Source organism: Trachinotus anak, unplaced genomic scaffold, assembly GCF_046630095.1.
Source record: "Trachinotus anak isolate AG129_WGS33_773 ecotype Australia unplaced genomic scaffold, CSIRO_AGI_Tana_v1 ptg000001l, whole genome shotgun sequence".
NCBI classification, from domain to species: Eukaryota; Metazoa; Chordata; class Actinopteri; order Carangiformes; family Carangidae; genus Trachinotus; species Trachinotus anak.
In genome coordinates, this window is record NW_027273852.1 from 3,387,744 (window position 1) to 3,408,971 (window position 21,228).

Consider the following 21,228-nt stretch of genomic DNA (forward strand, 5'->3'; position numbering starts at 1 on the left):
ATTTAAGAGTAAATATGAATATAAGCACATCATAAAACTAGTGAAACAGTGTTTTGTTTATTCTGCAGCCTGTTTGAAGCTACATGGCCACAGATGGTGAGACAACTGAAGCTCAAGATGAAACACACAAGGTGTAAAACTCCTCATTTAAATGCAAGGGATTTGTGGTTTGTTAAAAAAAAATAAAATAAAAAAATACGGAGCAATCTCACTGTTATATTGCTTTCAAAATAACAAGATGGCCTTGAAAAAAAAAAAAAAGATTTAAGCATTTTCCTACAAAAACAGACGTCAAGGAATGTAGTATTCATGTATTCATTTAGTAAGTATATTCCAAATATTAATATAATGATAAATACAACAATACTTTGTAGCATTGCCATTTTAGCCATTTATTTAACTGGTAGCAGACATATTTGCATTGTGTGTGGTTCATGGTGATTGTCAGCAGATCTTTTCTTTTGCCTGTTCAGTGCAAAGTGAGTGTGTATCAGACCATTGTTCCCAAGAAAAGGCCTCGCCACGCAGTCTATACAACAACAAAGACTTCAGAAATTGCATATAGCTTGAATCACTGTCTGAAAAAGAACAGCCAAATGGACATATTCATGTGAAAATTGTTGGGATTGTTACTCTCTGCAGTCAACATTCGACTTGCCACTGCATGTGAGGCATAGTTAAATACATGACACAGGTTTGGTGAGCCTTTCCTGAATTACTGGGTGGAGAGGTATAGAGTATGCCAATTATTTTGTAAACCACAAACAATAGTAATTATAGCTACTTGAACAATTTTCTCATTTAGTATTAAAAAATGTTGTTTCTGACAGGCTAAATGGACGTTTCTGTCCAGGATGTTTCAGTAGTGGCGTTGTTATTGTTCATCCAAGTGATGGTTTGATCAGGTCTGCTGGAGATGAGATGGGCTTTATCGAACACATCACCTGCGACTGTAGAAGCCCATGTAATGAATTGCAAGACATACCCTAATTCAAGCTGTTTGCTTAAACGTCAAATCGGTCTTGCTAGATTGGTTCTTTCATTAATTTAAGGCGCAATGAAGAGTTACATCAGATCCTGCTAATGCGTTTGTGTCCTCTGTGTTACTGATTACAGGACAGCACTAATTTGTGTATACTGCCAGCCTCTGCTCCAACAATCCATTAACTTCCACGGTGATATGTGGGAATAAGAGCTGCATGTCCATAAAAAGTGTTGCTTGTTTATGTAGCTGCTCCAGCTTTTATATCTTGATTTCACTGCTTCACAACCTGATTTTCCGGTTTTAACAACTCTACATTTTAACAAACATCAGTCCGGCGTAATTAGGCCCAGTGTTGGCTCTGACATTATGAATTCTTTCGACTCAATTTGTAATGATCAAAGGAAATAATAATAAATACATATATGATACATTTTTAAATAATAATAACTGAATAAATAATAATAATAAAAGTCATCCAAGGCATTCAGGACACAAACTTATCATTAGTAAAACCAAAAGTTGAACCTTTGTATTTAAAGTCATGAGTCAAGAACTGACTTGTAAAACCTTACCTGCATATGCAAATGGAGTTCCAGGTGTCCATACTAGCTGGAAGCATGTTCACTGTGCTTTATAGGATATATGTATATATATACATACATATATAAAACCAATTGTCCAGTAAAACCAGGCTGTGTTTCCCAATGTATTTGGCTTGTGAACCCTTATATAAAAGCAACTTCTGGCTTGGGCACCTTGTCACATTTTATGAGTTGTTGGCAGTTTCCCCAAAGAGTAATTTCCCCTCTAAACTTCTCATTTAAACAACTGAAGCTCAGAGATGTAAAACTATCAAGTATTTCACCATAAACATAAACATTCAGTCCAAGAAATTAACACAAATTTATGTAGCAGATGCTAGAACCCCAACATAGACATTTCAAAATAAAAGGATATCACAAGATGGTAAACCGACAGGAAATATTCACACAAGACATGGTCACAGAATTAAGTCAAAAATAAGGAAAGCTTCTAACTTTATTTTAATCCATGATAGTTCATTTATTTATGACGATGTACAAACATCATCTGTATCCTTTATTCCTATTGAACCGATGCTGATTTGTTCATTAACACTTTGGATTTCATTATACCGTGAACCACGGTGGTCTTTTGTATAGTAGATACACACGCACACACACACACACACACACAGGCAGAAACAGAAACAGCAGGAGAACATATGAAGACACCGTCTGCACTGAGGATTTGCTGATGGAGCGGCTCACTCTTTTTAAACGGCCAGCGAGGCAGAGAAAATAAGAAATGGTTCAAACAGGCTGTCTGTCTTCCACTGACAGTCATTTGTGCTGTAGTATGAAGCTGTTGATAGTTTTGCTATTATAGCCACACAATGCAGCGGAGAGCAGAAGAAGTATGGGCTGATTTTTCATTACGACCCAGATATGTTTGCTATCTCATTTTGAAGGTGACAACAGCAGCGATACTGCAACTATGGTCACACTTGATATTTGTGATGCAGTGTCACAGTTCACTGTTGAAGGCAGTTGTTGGTGTTGAAAGCAGACAGTAACTGCTTTTGTGTTTTTGTCTGTCAATGCCAGTAAATATTTTACTCAACATACTGTGTATGAGTGTGGAGTAAATGCTATGTGTTTCAGAAATTAATGATAAGGATTCTTCGTCTTCTTTTTTTCAGTACGGTATGAGCCCGACAGCTACTGTTATCTTTGTCCAAGTAAACTTGCTCTTGATTTATGAAAATGAAAAACAAAGCTGTAACTAATGGTATTACTAATGCTGTTATAATTAATAGAAAAACATTCTTCATGAACTGATTGTTTAATAACGGCCGATAAATATCAGCATTCATTCAGTGGCATTCAGTTAGTCAATAGTCGCCACTGAATGAAGCCTCGTAGTAGTGGAGGCATGATGAGAGGACTAATGATGCAGAGAGCAGCAAACAGCGGACTGGGTCCACAGCATACCAAGACTGCCATCCCATGGTCAAAGAGTGAACATGTCTCTCCTCTGAGACACGCCGTGCAGACAGCAGGATGTGGCACAGTCGCTAAAATTGGAGTTATTCTCTGTCCATTGCATTTATCTTATAGGTCGAGCACAATTCCACCGAGTCTGTTTCTCTTTCTGTATAATGAAGGACTGTGATGGTGCTTTATCACTTGAACATCCTCATCCCCAACATTAGCTCTGATATAATGAGGGTTACTCAGAGGACGGGGGCCCTCTCTGCAGAATGATAAAAGACCCAAGAGTGCGCCGGTGACACTGCATCGGTCATTAGCCTGACTCACTTTGCCCTTTCATATATTTCTAAATAAGTGCCTTCCTGCGGGTTTAACAGACCACCTAATCTGCCTACTTAGAGGTACAGGGGGACAGTGGAAATCCAGAGAGGTGAGTGTCAGGCAGGTAAATGTGCTTATCAGAGCTGTGACATGTTTAGCTTCTCTAGTGGAAATGCTGCCACAGGCTTTCAAACCTGGTGGGTTTCACCAGTGATATAAATTGCTGGGGATTAGCGCATTTATGTGAAGCATGCAGTAAATGTGGAACAGAGGCTGCCGTTAATGTTACAGCTTAAAATTCCTTCTGATTTTTTTTCTCTGCTCTTTCCGCTCTAAAGGCAAATGCTGAATTTAAGAATTCATCTGGTGTTGCCCCATCTGATCAATACTTGTAAATATACAATTCTCTTCACAAAAGAGCAGAGAAATAACAGTCTGAGCTCTGATGCTGTTAAGATGCACAGCCGGGAGCCACTGCAGTGCCAACAAATGGCCAATTGATTTAAGGACATGAGGGATACTTGGGTGTTGACAGCGAAAGGGACTTAATGCTAAAATAGTGTTGGGAAAGATGGACTTTCCGTTCCCAGGAGGTTATAGAAATATCACTGCAAATCTTCCATCCCTGCAGGATTACTATGGGAGATTTTAAAATCAAGCAGAATAAGGTCACTAAAAACTTTTTTTTTGAGGAGGTACCCTGCAGGAATGTTTGCCAATTTTTAGTCCTCTTCCTATTTGGATCTCAAAGGCAGTGGTCTTCGGCATATCAGAGTGGATTGCAAACTGCTTTCTTATGCTTAGCTACAGTGGTATCCCATTCCTTTTACATAACGCAAGGAGAAGACACTTCCTCTCATCATTCACAGGGAAACTATTTTTAAAGTGATATCTGGTCAGCCTTTGCCTGCTGATGTAGTCAACCCTATTTTCAAGTTGTCAAATGAGCATCACTGACCGGGCCACCCCTGAGGGTTCAGCGATGACAGCCCACGACTGGTTCATCTTGAGGATGATGTTACATCATTCTTGCTATACAAGATAAGCATGTAAGGTTAATAAAAATGGTGGTTGTATATCACTGTCAGATTGAAGAAAAACAGGCCGTTGGCACCCTTTTCTAGATGGCAGAGGAACAATCAATGCAAAGTGAGTAACTGGTGTTATTTGACTAAACTGGGGCACAGAATGCCCCAAAGGGAACGAGAAATGACAACCATAGCATTTGACTTCTTTGGTTAATGCCAAAGTAACTGCACAGTGTCCATACATTAAGTAGTTCAATTACCTCCACCAGCCAATGGAAGGCAATATATAGCACTAAGTCATCTGGTGGGAGCCAATTCACTTTTATTTGACATGGTTTTAAACTGTTTTGGATCAAATATAAATCATATGCTGCTATGGCTGCAATATAAAATCAGAACCTGTGTAGCCTAATAGTTAAAAATTTCTCACTGTGAACCTTTGACACTATCTGTTTGTTTTGTTTTGAGGGTTTTCACAGACAAATTAATGTCCAGTATTTACAAAGAAAAAAGCATTTATTCAGCAACACTCTCTCTTCAGAGTGATCAAAGCATACTCACAGTAGTAAGAAGTAAAAGAAAAAAGGAGGACATGTTACAAAGAATGGTTTAGGCAGTGGTAGAAACATCTTGTTCACTGTAGCACTTGATTAAACAACAGTTAAGACGTTGGCACCCTCATCAAAGCTTCACTCACACAGACACAGAAAGGTGGTGGGGTTTTCTAGTCAATGCACATACACTCAGGTAATTAACATACACACTGTACATCCACAAACGTAGTTTGATTTTTTTGTGATTTTGTTGGCACAAATTGTTTCAAAATCTCCAGCGTGACACCAGTCAGCATGAAGTCCACTTCTTAGGTAATGGCAATGTAGTGCATATTATTATAAAGACCCAGGAATACAAAAAGAACATCAGACTTGTTCAGGTGAATAAGCAGCTACTGATTAGAACGGCATTGTGGACCAGAAGCATGACGGCCTCCTGGATTGTCAACACCTGTCTCACAGCATAGACCCAACAAAGACTCCAAACTTCAACAGTCATGTAAAACAGGAAGTAAAGACGAGTGAAGAAGGCCAGACTGCATGAACATGGCAGAGCACCATGAAGAAAACCAGGTCTAATCTCTCCTCTCGCTGCTCATTGACCTACAACAGTAGCAACATTACAGGCTTCTTTTCACAGCCCCAAAATATCTAACACCTTAAAATCTCTACTAGAATTCTTTTTGTTTTTCTGTGATTAAGAGTCTCTAAAGATTTTACTTTGCAACAGTCCTCCTCAAGAACTGCTAAGCATCTCATGATTGATTTGTAGTAATCATGTAAGTCCTGGGAATGGAATTAAAAAAAAAAAAACCCTGTTTGGCAACAAATCTTCTGATTGCACTGAATGATTCTTCTGTCATCAGAAGATCAAAGGTAATTGGATAAAATGAAAACAAAACCTTGTAAAGGCAGCCTCAAAAATGAAAACTTTTGAAACTTCTAGTTTCAGCAGCCATTCCAAACACGCAGAAAAACAAACAGGAGTCTGGACAGATGAATGAATGAGGCCAACATCTTCAACAGACAGGACGCTGTCATCATTAATGATTACATATATGACCGACAGCAGCATTAGAGTTCTTGTACATTGATGAAAATAGACTCAAGGGGTCTACACCGAGACAAAAAAATATGCTGATTAAGATTAAGAGCAGGTAAAGAAATTAAAAGCACTGTTGACTCGACAAAGACTCAACAATTCTGGTGTAAAACACACTGAACCAAAGTCAAAGGCAGTATAATCGCTGAGTTTAACAGTGGAGACTGTCTTGAGCAGCAGAGTTAGTGTCAGTGGCAGTTTGGTCATGGGCTTACTATGAGCCATCAAGCACTGCAGTCCAAGTCACAGTCACAACAGTGGTTATTTTCCAATGAAACAGCTACTCAGATTTCATCAATTAAAAATGGCAAAAAAATTGGTTGAGACTGTTCTAGACACTAAACTATAACCAGCTATTAAAAAAGATTAAATTTCATTTGAATGACAATGGCAAAGACGCTCTGTTTTGTTCCCCAACTTTGCAGTTGTATTGTTGGGTGTTAAGGTCCATGAAGTGTTCAAAGTAAACAGCATCTCTCCTTGAAACTCTTCTTGTTCTTCTTGTTCTTTCCTTTCCCATTTTTGTCTTTGTTTTCTGACATTTTCTTGCCTCGTACTTCTCGCATCAGGTCAAAGAATACCTTTAGAGAAAAAAGGAGAACTCTGTTAAGCATTTAGACTTCATAACATGTAAATCTGGTAAAGAAATGATAAAAGCCTAAATTTCAAAATATATTAATTGACAGTCAGGTATACTAAATGACTTTTAGGTCACCAAGTATTTTGTGAGTGTAGATGCACCTTGTCAACGTTGGCTCTGGTTTTGGCCGATGTCTCTACATACTGGACGCCCCACTCCTCAGCTTTCCCCCGGGCCTCGTCCACAGATACCTGCCGGCGCTCCTCCAGGTCTGACTTGTTCCCTACCAGCAGGAGCGGGATCTTGTCCTCCTCCGCCTTCACCCGCAAGATCTGCTCCCTGCCGGCACAGAAAAGATTGTGTATTTTTAGTACGTTCACCATTTTTACTTATGTTAATAAGTGAGTGATCTTTGATGGTTGCTTATAGGTAGGTACAGTGACAGTTCTAGTTCATCAACGTGTTTGTGGTGTACACGATTCTGCAGTGCTGCTGACTAAATTTATATTTGAGTTTCAGTATTCTGTGCATGCTGAGGATGAAGAGAAGCTGTCTAAATCCTATCAAAACCTTCCTGCCACAACAGATCCACACTTACATCTGCTCTTTACAGATATTATATAACACACTGTAGCAAAACCATTAAAGCTGAGGTGCAGGTTCTATTTTCTAAATGCAGAGCTCCTAAACAATCTTCTTACCTGGATTTGCATTACTAATTTAGGATCTGCTACTGAAAGACAGATTGCAAGCAAAAGAAAAAAAATTAAAGGGACATGCCTATTATTAAGTGGCTGCATTGGGCGCATGCTTACAATGGTTACATTCCACAACAACAATGTAATCAATCAATCAGAATGACGTCCATCATATCAGTGATGGTCAACATAGCAGTCTAGATGTAGTTATTCTCTTCTCAAAGGGCATGGAGTGAAGCTGAAGTAGGTGCTCAATTTTACATGCTTGCATCAGTACCTGAATTCAGCAGTGGCAGTGAAGGATTCATGCTCTGTGATGGAGAAAACCAGCAGAAAGCCTTCCCCACTGCGAAAATAGTTGTCCCTGATTGCAGCGTAGTCCTCCTGGCCTGCTGTGTCCAGAATGTCAATCTGGACCTCCTCCCCATCAAGAACCACCTTCTTCCTGTAGCTGTCCGCCTTGGTGGGCTCATAGTCCTCCACAAACTGGGGATGAAAAGAGAGCGTTTGCTTAAAAGCTTAAAAAGATTCTACAAGTATTTCCATGCATAAAGCTACAGTGAGGTGTGAGCAGTAAACACATGCAGATGGCCAAATGAAGCTTCTCAGGCCATTAGTTCACCAAAAGCTTCGTTGCACTGAGCTTCATTCAACAGTACTCACTAATCACACCTACTACTCAAATGAAAGTGTGCAAGGCCAATTCCGACGTTCATTCATGCACCTACTACTACTACTACTACTACTACTACTACTACTACTACTACTAATAATAATGATAATGATAATGACAAAAACTGCAACAAACTCTGGAACCAAAGGAACGAAACAACCACCAACAACAAACAATTACAGATAAATTGCTTTCAAACTATCGATGCCGCATTTTGTGTGGTCACTGTGACCTTGACCTTTAACCACCAAAATCAAATTTGTTCATCCTTGAGTCTGAGTGAACGTTTGTGCCAAATTTAATGAAGTTCTGTCAAGGCGTTACTGAGACATCATGTCCACAAGAATGGGACGGACAAAGGGATGGATGGACGGACACAAGGACGGACAACCAGGAAACAATCTGTCTCCAGCCCTGGCTGTCGCCAGCACGGAAGCATAAAAACACGGCCGATATGCTGCTGGGTAGCAGGTAAGCTCTCTGCCCTCACTTGTGCTGAGTGCTGTTGTCACTGTAAATCACTGTGGTCAAGGAAGCAATGGGCTGGAGAAAAGTGTCCTTATAATACCTATGTTGTAAACCTTTTAGTACTTTCATAGCATTTCTGTACTATAAGAGCCACTTTTATTCCTGCAATCATGTTCTTACTTTCATGTAACAGATATCAGCTTCACTGTTTTCAGAACCTTTTCATACTGAACCTTTCTCGCAGTTGCGTCATAATAAAAACTTTCTGTTGGTAAACCACTGAAAAGAGAAGTACTGTCTTATTCAACCACCAATTTATTGAGCCAGTGAAGTAAGTAATATCTAGATAAACTGGATTAATAATTAAAAAGTTAACTGGTTAGACAAAGAGGAGCAGGTGACTAATGCTTACTGTTGAAACCCCTGCTCCTCTATCTGCGGTGGTCACTTTGAACTCTTAAATTGTTGACAGGGAATGTGTTGACTCACCTCATCATACATGAACTGCAGGGTGAGGGCCGACTTCCCCACACCTCCACTGCCCACCATTATCACCTTGTGCAGAGCCAGAGAGCTCTGGTTTTTACCCTTACTGGTAGCCATCACTGGATTCTTCTTTGTGTCTCTCTCACACACGCATGCATACACTTCCTTGCACCCAAACACTCTCTGACACAAGCTGTGAAGGACAAAAGTGGAAACAGATCAGTGCCTACAGTAAATAAACCCCATACATAGAGAATAGAAGTCTGTGGACAAGTGCAGGGACAGATGGCAGTTGTTACTTAACAGCTTTCACCGTGACAGTAACTTGCTGTGCCAAGGCACTAGGCTTTGCTCCAACAAATCTTGAATCCTAACCCCCACCTTTCCCATTAAAGTGCCAAATTGCCTGCTCATGAAACCTAGAACTTTATAAAGTTCGCCATCAAAAGGTCATTGCAGCTGATCAGTAGTAATGAAGCTATCATTCTCCACTACACGACGGCATTTAGGAATGCATTAAAACAAGGCATCATGTGCTAAACTCCCTCAGTAGAAGATAGACGTCACTGGTCATCTATCTGCTCTTTAATGGCCCTGCCCTCAGAGGCTGAAAGCTCAGACTAAATTGCTTTCGACTGACTTCACAATATCTTCTGTCTCTGTCGGACATATCTTCCAACAGAGTGAAAACTGACAGCACTGTAAATGCGCCCCGGGCCTGTCTTGACTTGCATAGCCTTTGTGCGGACAGGAAGTGTTTTTATCAAGAGTGTCACATGTGCACAGGTTTCATTATAAGATAAGGATGTATTGCAACCAAGACTCCAAGTGCTAAATTTATTATTCTTTGACCATAGAGGGGAAGTCATCTATTAGATTGGTTTGTATGACATGCTGGTCATCTTCTCAATAGGATAACTGGTTTGATTATCAACACATCTTATTTTATGTAATGACTTCCTTTGAGTCATAATAAGCTATTTTGAAATTATTGTGACCTTTACTACATACGTTGCTATTGATACATTTGTATATGTAAAAATGAATTTTTGGTTTACTTTTCTGTTTATTTCTACAAACTTGTGTGTTGCCTGAGGGGAGCAGCTGGAAGGGACCCCATTATGACAATTTACAAAAACCTGCTGTCATTTAAGGCAACAGTATGTTACACAGAATGTTTTCTGCATGTAGGCTGTAAGTAGCAAACATCTACACTGACTGTAGACCATCAGTGTCTGTACAATAGGTTAACTCAACCTGTGGAATGTGGATGATTATTTTTACAAGGCAATGAAGAATATTTATAGCTGTATTAGCTAACATTACCATAAAAATGATTGGATACTGGCAAAAAACTTCAACACCCAGCATCCCTCATTTAAATATAATAGTATGCAGCATTAAAATGATCATTAAACCAACCACTGATGGCTGTTTAATGAGCGTTTAATCCTTCAGAGACATGCTCTGGCATTTTCCCTTTTATTGTAATGGTCGATAGTTATAAGTCAATGACAGAAAATGTGACAAGACTGAAATCCTGTACTTCTACATCATAGGCTGTATCCTGACCCTATGAGACAGTCTCTAGAAGATCAACCAAACAGCCAATATCCTTGGTTCTTACAATGCAGCAGAAGTCAGAGGCCATCACTTCCTGCAGGCTTGCAATTCTTTTGCCTTCTGTCTGTAGTTTTAAGTGTTAACACGCACTTTTTCTATCTGGACTCCATCCTTGGCAAGTGAAAAATCAGCAACCACTGTAACCTAACATCCAGCTGTATTCTCACCTCACTACCTTTTATGTACAGTTAAATGCACAGATGAACAGATGCCTAGTTGTATAAATACAATCTAATATCATCTTGAGCTGAGAGCCAATAGAGCCAGAGTTGAGACAGACACATTCACTTGGTATCTTGAGACCCTCTCTGTCAGATGACTCAATACTCTTGTTGTCACATCATGGGAAGCAACCACTTATTTCCCTTTGCCTTCTGTCCCCCTATCATGTTATTCTATCTGTAGAAAGAAATTTCTCCTCTCCTCGCCTCCTCGAGATGTCGCACTAATGGGAGCACTAAGCTGATTCTTATCATTATTTATAATCCGCTTCTCCCTAACAGTAAACATTTCATTTCAGCTTGTGTTCACCAGACATGACTGAGGAGAGAAAACAGAAAAAAAAAAATCATACACCAACTCTGGTGATTTCAGTGTGGAAGTGAAAATGTAAGGAAAGCGTCACAGCCCCACAGAAGTTCATTAAAGGAGCTAAAAGTAAAACCGCAAGATTTCCACACAGCAAAATTCTGACGAAAATAAGGAGAATCAATTTCTACATAAATGTGCAGTTGTGGATGTGAACATTTGCTGCAACATTTCCTTGCATTGTCCGAAAGCAGAACATGTAATTTGCATCAAATTAGCCTCCACTTCAGTATGCAGAAGCTATAGTATGATGACTGTGGATGCTGAGGATGTGGCAACTTGGTTCCACTCTCTGTATCCAGGATGTGTGACCTGTGTTCTTCCTGCCTTTGTTATCAGTAACCAGGGCAGTGAAAGGGCTCATTTGAAGGATATCGACACAAACATAGACACACACTGACAAACTCTGCCAAACTCAGCATGTGTGCATAGGGGTCATTATTTAAATTATTCACTTGCAACCCACTTCCCTGTGCGCATGTACATACAAATTCCAATGCTATGAATAAAGTGATCACACTTCATAAACTGAAGATTAAAAAAGGGCCAACCACAAGAAAGTGCTTAGTGCAGACTTTCCAAAGGAAGTTCAAACATTTTTTCGGGGGGGGGGGGGGGGGGAGGTGGGGGGGGGTGGGGGGGGTGGGGGTTGTCCCTGCCATATTTCCACCCCACCAGCTGCAGTTCAACACAAGTTGCATGCAGGGTTAAAATGGGGAGCACTGACAAAAGAGGAATTAATATTTAGGCCTGACCTAGATATGGATCTACAGTGTGCTTGGTACTGGTCCTTTTCAGGGGGTGTTGGATTATAAAGAAGAAGGGGTACAGCCTAACAGACCACTCTGATTGCTAAGATCCTGAAATATTGATGACACCAGTGCAGTGTGGGCTACAGGAATTCATTAATATTCCCTTTGGAGAATGGGCTAGTGTTCCCTCCCTGCTCATCTTAACGCTTTGGCAAGGATGTGACAAGGTTCGCCAGGACTCACACTGACACTAATAAAAGATTACAGCAAACAGATAGAGCCAAAGAACCCCTGATGATGCTACCAGGCCTTGCAAATAGGCAACTTTCTTGAGTTTGTACATGACCACCAATTGTCCACATTCTTTTCTAGCTATGCTTTGATTGATTAGGCACTGCTCAAAATCAGCTGACATCCAATACAAATAATTTTTTCATTCAATCAGCTGATTCTAATGCCATGAAAATGTTGCATGATGAATATATGCTGAACATATCTTCAATCTCGTCATGTTCAAAGTTCTGCAGCTCTCTTTCTTTAGGTATAACGCTAGGAGCTTGATTGGTACAAACGAAAAAAATGTGAGCATAGTGATCGTCAAATATTAGGTTGTTATGGTACTATATTCCACTCTGAGTGAAGTAGAGTAAGTGAATTCTGGTGCATGTGGAAATTCAGGCTATCTGAGCCATAGCTAAAGAGAACCTGATGACTCTTCCCTCTCTCTCTCTCTCTCTGCATTCCACAGGTCACAGGGGTGAGGGCATTTCCTCTCCCCATCTGATGGAAAAAAACAGGGATCTTCAAATTACACCAATCGAGAGGAAGATTAGCTCATTGAGGCTATTTCTCTTATCAGTACTAGTCAAATGAGTCAACCAAAACATTCTGAGGTGGCCAAGTGTGGGTGCGGTTTAACTAAAACACCATGATGTAGCAGTGACAGCAGCATGGCAAAGCTCCCTCACCAATGCCCCAGCCTCAAATCAAAACTATGCTGTGTCCCACCCACTTTCTACCACTCCAAGACTGAAAATGTTTCTCTCTTCCAGTAAATGTGAAAGGAGAGCCGAGCCCTCTATTTTGAACAGCTACCTATCAACCTAGTCATAATTATAGCTTGCTGTGGTCAAAACAATATATCCCAGATGAGTCACCCCAGTCAGGAGCTATGTGTAAGAAAGGCTCTTTTGTAACACACAACAACTGGGATTCAAGATTCTATGGTTTGTTTATCACACAGCAACAAACAATGCATAATTTAACAGCAAATAACAGCACAGGCATTGCAGAAATGTGTTTAGTCAAGACATAGCAGTTATTATGGTCACTGCCAGTGAAGATAGGGGAATGATTTATCCTAAAAAGACAGTACACAGGAGCAAGGAAGAATTTTTCAAAAAGCACCCAACAGTGCATACTAACAACTCTTGGCCAGCGGAGTGCACAGAGGAGCCTTTGACGAAACTGGGCAGCTAAATCCTCTCTGTGCTACAATCCCCTCTACTTCAGCAACACTAAGTGGGAAGCTTTTTCACATACATCTCTATTCTACACCTTTTTTCTTTCTTATTTAAGTGGAAAAAATCACTAAGGAGCAACTGTAGTACAGTCTTCAGCACATGCATTATTATACAATGACATTGTAATGCAGATGGTTTTTTTGAGTTCAGACTGAAACATCGAATATATTTTCTAACCTCCCTGCAGCAGATACAGTATAATCCAAACATGCATGTTTTTCTCATTACCTATGCATTCCACTGGACTGATTCAGGGTGGATGGAAATATGAGTTCAGATCTGAGTGTGCATTCTCGGACAAATCCATTTGTTCCTCATGAGTAACTCCCAACTGCCCACTACTCATTTGAAATTGCTTTTTTTTTTTTTTTTTTTTTTTTTTTCTTCATTTGCCTGACAAGAAACACAACAGGTTGCGTTAGATACCACCTACACCATGCTAGGAGCCTGTGGTGCTGTTTAAAACTGGCAGAGTTGTAACCATAACAGTACCATAGAAGACTCTACCTAACATCCCCCGCTATCCCTCTCCCTCAGAGCTCAGATGTGTTCAATGGGCCTGTGGTGCCTGTAAACCTCACTCCTTGGCGTACTAACATTTTGAAAAGCCTGGGCAGTCAAACTCATTCTCCCATGCAATATTTCCATCCTGGAACAACAGAGCATACTGTAGCCTGAAGCTAAACATAGTAGACATAATAAAGATTGCAGGTGTGTAGAGTGAAAAGAGGCTGAGTGAAGAGGCGCAAGTGGTGATGAGAGGTATTTAAAATCTCTCAACTCCATGTAAATCCTCTACGTACCCGAATTATGTACCAGAGACTGTATGGCACACATGGCAAACTCAGTCTGTCCAGCTCTAGAGACTAACACAGTAAAGTTGTGTTAGCATGGTGTTGACAGCGCCAAATGAGAATTGACAGACAAGCTTATTTACCTAACACTGCATAAACTATTGCTCACCATTTTCCAACCATGCCAGGTGTGAACACAGATTTCCTGCATTCAAGGCACCACTACTCTCATATAATTTCATAATGGAAATCAAGTTGTTCAAACGTGAAACATCTCAACTTGAAATAAGCACTTCATCACAGTACTATTACTCAAAGGAAATGAAATGATTCAGGTGATTAAAATCCATCAACTGCAAAACTTTGCTTCATCATCGATGGAGTTATTTGTAAGTTTTGCTATTGTGACATAGTCAAAGTTAGCTTTAACAGCTGTTTCTTCACCAGTCTAGCAGACAAGTTTTGAGATCAGTATCAATCTCTATTACTTAACTCACCAAGAGCTGTCTCTAGAGGTGAAAAGCTAACGTTAGCTCTTTTTTGGCTTATTTTCTATCATTTTTTCCTTTCTACTGAAGTTGGCATGCTAACCAGCTAGCCCTGGACTGGCCAGACTGTCTCGTCACTGTAGCATCCAGTCAGCCCTGCAGGAGAAGCGCTGCTCAAAGGCTGCATTATAACCACTTGTATTGGAAAATGCAATGGCTAAAGCCCTTGGAAAGACTGGTGAGTAAATAGCTGGTAATGCTCATGTTGGCTATGTAGCAATAACAGAACTTACAAACAGCTCTTTTAAAGTTTTGGTTGCATTTCAAGGTAAAAGAAGCCACAGTGCATTCGGACAGTGTTCAAACCCCTGACTTTTTTTCATGTTTGTTGTGCGGCAGCTTTTTCCTTATTAATCTACATTCTATACCCCATAATGCCAATGTGAAAACTGAATGTCAGAAATGTTTGCAAATGTATTTAAAAGGAGAAACTGAAATATCACATTAACATAAGTATTCAGTCCCTTGCTTATGACTCTTGAAATTTAGCTCAGCTGCCTCACATTTCCCTCAATCATCTTTGAAATGTGTCTACACCTTGATTAGAGTCCACCTGTGGTAAATTCAATTGATTAGACATGATTTAGAAAAGCGCACACCAGGGAAGATAAGGATGTATTTATTGTTTTGTCTGCAACAAAACAAAATATGAAAAAATAATGAGGGGTCTGAACATTTTCTGAATGCACTGTATGTTGATACGCTAGCCACTGGTCTGTATCTGCTTCACAGGAATAGTATTTAACTACGGCTAACCAACCAGCTTTGCTACCACAAAGGAATTAGCCGGACTTTTGAATGTCCATCAATCTATGGTCACTGCAACATTGTGTAAATGAACAGCACACTACATGGATATAATGTGGTTAAGATGGTTATGGCATCAACTTGCTTCATGTTCTTTGTTTCATATGAATTTCCTACATAATTAAGATGTCAGTGAAAAGACAAGTAGCCTAAAACTGACTAAACTAACCAGAGTTCTCATGGTCTCATGGTGTATTAATTTATTTGTGGCCCTTGTGGGTTTTTTTTAAGGATTCAAACATAGCCTACACGTTTAGCCTCCTAGCCTGACTATGAGTCTAACCAATGTGAACAAGCTCCTGTGTACTGGATGCCAGCAGTGGGTTGAGAGGAATTGATGTATCAACAAAGTTGAGTTACCATAGTGTTCTGCAAATAAATATTTGCATAACTTGTTCCTCTATACTGTCCCATACACGTAGCAGTTACAACTGCAGTATATGCCAACTTGGCTGCCTTGGGCGAAAGAGAATCACTCTACCATTAAAATGATCAAGTCGCTTATAAGTGGAAAATGTGTATTTGTTTGATTCACAGATCTTGGAAAGGAGTTGGGAATTCTCAAAAATAATGCAGTTAGCAAAACATTTGGTCAAACTTTTAAAGAGCACAAGACAACAGGATTTTATTCTCACTATTTCAAGATTCATATTTTCAAGATTTTTTAACCTTTTTGTATCTAACTAGCAAACAAAAGGAAAAAAAATTCTCCTAAGTAAGTGCCAAACAAGCACAGGATTTGCGAATATGTACAGAAGCAGTTTCTATAGTGTGACAGTTGCCTTTGTATTTCAGGTTCTGCATAGGGACAAGGGTTTTTTAACTCCTCAAGCACAGTTCATAAAGTAATTAACTGACAGTCACACAAAATATATAAACCTCCTTTCCTCCCTGCTGACAGAAAACAGACAATTGATGGCAGCTTGGTATGCACTTATCTACAGCCCCATCTCCTGCACATAATCATTCACTTTACAAGTCCAGTAAAAAAAAAAAAAAAAAAAAAAAAAAAAAAAAACTCCTTACACTGGTCTTTTGCCCTTGCCCTCCACTTCCACTGCCAACATCATTAGCAAATGGCTTTCTGACTCTAGTGCTATTACACACCAAGAACCCAGGTCATTCGGGAACTTCATCAGAAAATGAAGAACCGATTAGAAAAGCAGATGGAACACTTTCATGTGAGCCAACTAGGCTGTGTCCAAAACAAGGGAAATAAAACCTTGCAGAATTTTTTTGTTATATTCTGGTAAGTTGTGGTAATAGGAAGGACCAGTAGGATATGGCGTTCCAAAAATCATTCAAATGAAGATGAAGACGTGTTTGGAGCACAGGGATAAACATCCAGACAGTCAGAGGAGGAATGTTGTCATTCACAAGACCTCTGACGTCACTGTTCGCTATGGGTCTACAACTATGCAGACAGCTGTATTTGTCAGAATTAGAGACAATTCAGCTGTGTTGTTGTTTGCACAAAGCAGCTACAATGCTGTCAACACTGGACAATGCCAATTAAGGCACTGACCTATTGTATTAGTCTGGATTTTAGTGGACAGTCTTTAATTCCTGCGATAGTCAAAACGATGAGCCGGGCTTTTTCTTGAAAAGTTGGAAATAGCAGTTTTTCTAAAAGAAATAATTATATGGCACCATGGGGAAAACATATTCAGATGATATAGTGATAAAAAATACCACCCATTAATAGCTCCAAAACAAAACCTGTCTGCATCAGCTTTTAAAAACCTGGCGTTCTATAAGACAAACAATTCCTGAATTTGTTTCCCTTGAAAAAGGTTGTGACTGTTAGTTGACAAGTTAATCACGAGAAGCTGGCTGCATGTCGTTCCAGTTGTGTTAATGGTGACATGACTGACTTGAACCTGACTCACAGGTTTAACCATCCAACAAACTTAAGCTGGAGATACACAAGATGAGTTTTTCAGATTCTGAAATGTTGAAGACGTCACACACAACTGCCATTTTCATTGGTTGTAAAACTGTTAAACTGTAAAAATGGCAACTTATAAATAACAATTACAAGTTGTTAAAACTCAAATTAATAGCAATTCTAGTAAAAATTGATATTGTGACCTCTAATCAAGCCTGTCTCTTGTTTCAACAAAAATGAGAGTCCTATTAACGTCAAATCTTAAACTGTGATACTTTACAAAGTGTTCCTCAGTTGAGAAATTCGGGAAAATCTATTCTCTTTCCCTGTTATCTCAGTGAAATAAGATAAGTTTTAAGTTTAAATTGGTTAATTATCACTTTCAGAGGTTAACTTATTTGTTCAGTTAATTAAATGTCCCGTAGGTTATTTAGTTAACTTACATAACTTAAAAATGCTGCTAACTTATTCCCATGTTCTTCCCACCATGCACTGCATGGCCATTATGTCTTCTCTCTGAGCAAAATTAAAATATATAAACCATGATGAAGATTGGTACTTCAGCACTTGAAAACATAGGTGTCACATTGACAAATACTATGCCCGGGCTGGTTGTGACTGCTGTCACCACAGCAGCAGCTATCATCAGGGATACAGCTGGACACAATAAATGATGAATCAAAAAGAATTCTTGCTCATTTTTAAACCAAGAATTTAGTACAGCATACAGATCTCAGTTACTTCACTAAAGTTAAAGTTGTGATAATAGGAAGACATTGAATTTAAATCACTTAACTCAAAATGTTACTCAAGTTTGTTGCCTTGAAATTTTCAAATGCACTTTTTTAGTGTATGAACTTGTACGTTTTGCAGAGCAACCTTACTGTAAGCAACACTGTGGTCTCATGCATGGCACCTGCCAATGGTTGTTTGCCACGTGTGAGGCAACATTTCTGATGTCAGCTGAGCTGCCATGTCTACAGCCCAGTGAATAAAGTTATAAATCAAACAAGTTGCACTGGGTCTGAGATTCAGTAGCGGAGCTTGGCTATTGATGTCGGGTGTAGTCTGAGATTCAATGTTTGAATTCCACCACAAGACACACTGTGATTGATTCAAGTATGTTTGATCCCACTCAGCAGGTCTTCAAGAGGCCCCCAGCAGATCAGTGGTTTCATCTTTACAAACCTCATAATACAAGACAATTAGAGAATATCCAAATAAGTAATCCGGACACTTATAACAGCTTTATCTTGCCATTTTAATAAAGTGGAGCTTCTCTATATATTTGATTTTCATTCACAAGCATTTCCAATTGCACTTACCCAAACTCTCTGATGAGCAGAGTTGATCACATGTACAATAAACTGAGTAAATTATTGTTTGTTATCAAGTAATCCCCCCTGAGTTTTGGGAGAGGCAAGACAGACCAAGATTCTTGGAAAGGTATCACCAAGCATATGTGTGTTAACAGCTGATTTAATGATGAGTCTTTCTTGACTTTCTTTCAACCCTTTATTTGGGATATATATTTTTTCTGTTCCACAAGTGATTGCCTTATGGCAAACTTATCAAAGCTAATGTCTCAGTCCTGTGAAATGCGTCAACAACAAACAGTTATGGATAACATTGCCTGAGGGATGCAACGTATACCCCTCGGATGAAAGCCCACAAGCACTGACTGAGTAATCAATTACCCTTTTACAGCACTTATCGAATAAATGACAAATCAGACTGGAGTGGAGCACATCCCTAATGCATCTCTAAACCCTAAAATCCTGTATTTATTCAGTAAAGAAGACTATGGAGAAAAGATCATAAAACAGCAAGTTGAACTATTTTTTCAGGTCGTTTTAGTCTAGGACTTTTTCACCCTGCAGACTCGTGAAGTTGGATGATGAATTATATTTGTCACTTTCCCCTGATACCAAAAACTATTATTTGTATTAATGAGATGGAACATGTGGGTGCTTTTCCATTACTATCCTCAACCTGTCTCCAAACAAAACAGCTGATAAGATCCAAAAACGTTACACCCATCTGCACAACGTAGCATCAGTAAACACAAGAGTCATTACTCAACATAAAATATGTGTATCATCCAGCACCCTTACAGTTCACTGTATAAAACATTCCTCACTGACAATTGACTGAATTGCCTCCTTGTTCACATATCCGTACTACTTTGACTTTTCTGTGTTTTGGCACAGGGCCCACATAGTCAATCATACCTAAAGCAGGATCCAGGCACCAACAGATGTCCCATCAAAGTAAAGTTACAAAGTTAATTTAGTAGATCAGACATGGAGGGAATAACATCTGGTAATATAACCATTCCCACACGAAATTAACTGATACATGGCTAAATGCAATGGAGGGTGAAAGCTATTACTAGTGTGTGCACTGTTATTGTGGAGACTGGGCGTTTTGCTGACAGTTAGGATTACACCAACGTTAGCTGAAGAAACCGTGAGCCAGCTTGGGTGTGTCGTGTCGGGGGGAAAAAAAAAGGAAAACTTTTCAGCACAAACCAGTTGAAGTAATTGTCAACAAATGCAGACAGCAACCGTTAATTTCAACAACTAACCGAGAGCAACAATGTCAAAAACCAAACCCTCGGACAGCGCCGAAGTTACAACCGTGAAACACGAAGGGTGGCTCAACTCTTGAGTTTGCGCAGGCGTTGTAAGCTAACGACGGTTTCTAACGGCAGCTGACCATCACCACAAAGGCTCACAAACACGGACTTTGGCTGTGTGACCACCGCTACTGCCAAACAACGCACCGCAGCGCCGCAACGTTAGCCACACGAATACAAACACACTCAAACACATCGGATTGATATCATCCATTGAACCGAGTCACAAATGAACGCAACAGTCCACATTAGTTGAGGCTAGTTGAGCGGCGACTGGTGGCTAACCTTTACGATAACTTACCATGAACGGTGACGACCACTGTTGGCGTTATGCTAGCGTAGGCATAAATTACACAAAAACACTAACACAAGCAGACATTTAATCTAGTCAGCTGAAACCAAGATGGTAAGAATTTATTTGTACCGATTTTATCTTAAGCGGTCACCCCTCTGGGTCCACCGGTCGCTCGTCCTTCCTTAAAACAGGTGTGGTTTCTTTTTATTTTATTTTATTTCTGTAACTCTCTAAAGCCAACCCACTTATTCCACGCAATCCAGACATGTCTGAAGCCTTACCAGAGTAGGAGTCGTATTTCTGCCCTCGGCTGATGCTATCTTGATGACTGCATTAATAGAGCATATCGAGGCATTGACTCTCCAAATGCAAACCGCTCCTGCAACAAAAAGCCCCACCTTCCGGATACGAAAGCGACCGATGACAGGAAGTGACGACATCATCGCCGCTCATTCAGTCTGTCACATTTTAGACTATAAAAAAAAAAAAAAAGGTCTTATGACTTTTTATTATATTATGCTATCTACCGGCCAACTTCACTCGATCTATCAAGGACACAGCTTTATCCTGCTAAAATGAATAACTACATTCATTAAAACGACTTATTAAAATAGCTGGATCCGCTTTGCTTTTCTTGTTTTATCATTGAAAACTAAGAAAATCTGATTATATTTACTTAAAGCTGGAAGCTGGAACCAGAAAATATAGATAACTTTTGCTTAAAAAAAATACTTAAACCGTTGAATTGTTGCTGATTAATTTTCTCTCAGTCAACTAACTGTTTAATCAACAAATACATTCTGGTAGTCCTTAACAGATTTTATTATTGCAGAGAAATGAATGGAAATAAGTGGATACTTACAAT

The 21,228-nt window shown here is 39.6% G+C and overlaps 1 protein-coding gene across 3 annotated transcripts; it reads right to left on the reverse strand.

Annotated features, from left to right (window-relative positions):
* Positions 1-4,843: 4,843 nt before the first annotated feature.
* ralba (v-ral simian leukemia viral oncogene homolog Ba (ras related)) lies at positions 4,844-20,781 on the reverse strand. Of its 3 annotated transcripts, none has more exons than XM_071494534.1 (5): positions 20,645-20,781; positions 8,911-9,100; positions 7,558-7,766; positions 6,744-6,921; positions 4,844-6,583 (listed from the first exon to the last, which is right to left on the reverse strand). In XM_071494534.1, the coding sequence occupies exons 2-5, from the start codon at positions 9,022-9,024 to the stop codon at positions 6,461-6,463; spliced, it is 624 nt and encodes a 207-aa protein (XP_071350635.1). In that variant the 5' UTR covers positions 9,025-9,100; positions 20,645-20,781; the 3' UTR covers positions 4,844-6,460. The 3 variants fall into 3 exon arrangements, with proteins under 3 accessions (XP_071350635.1, XP_071350812.1, XP_071350720.1); XM_071494711.1 differs by lacking the exon at positions 20,645-20,781 and adding an exon at positions 20,493-20,598; XM_071494619.1 differs by lacking the exon at positions 20,645-20,781 and adding an exon at positions 20,370-20,385.
* Positions 20,782-21,228: the final 447 nt, after the last annotated feature.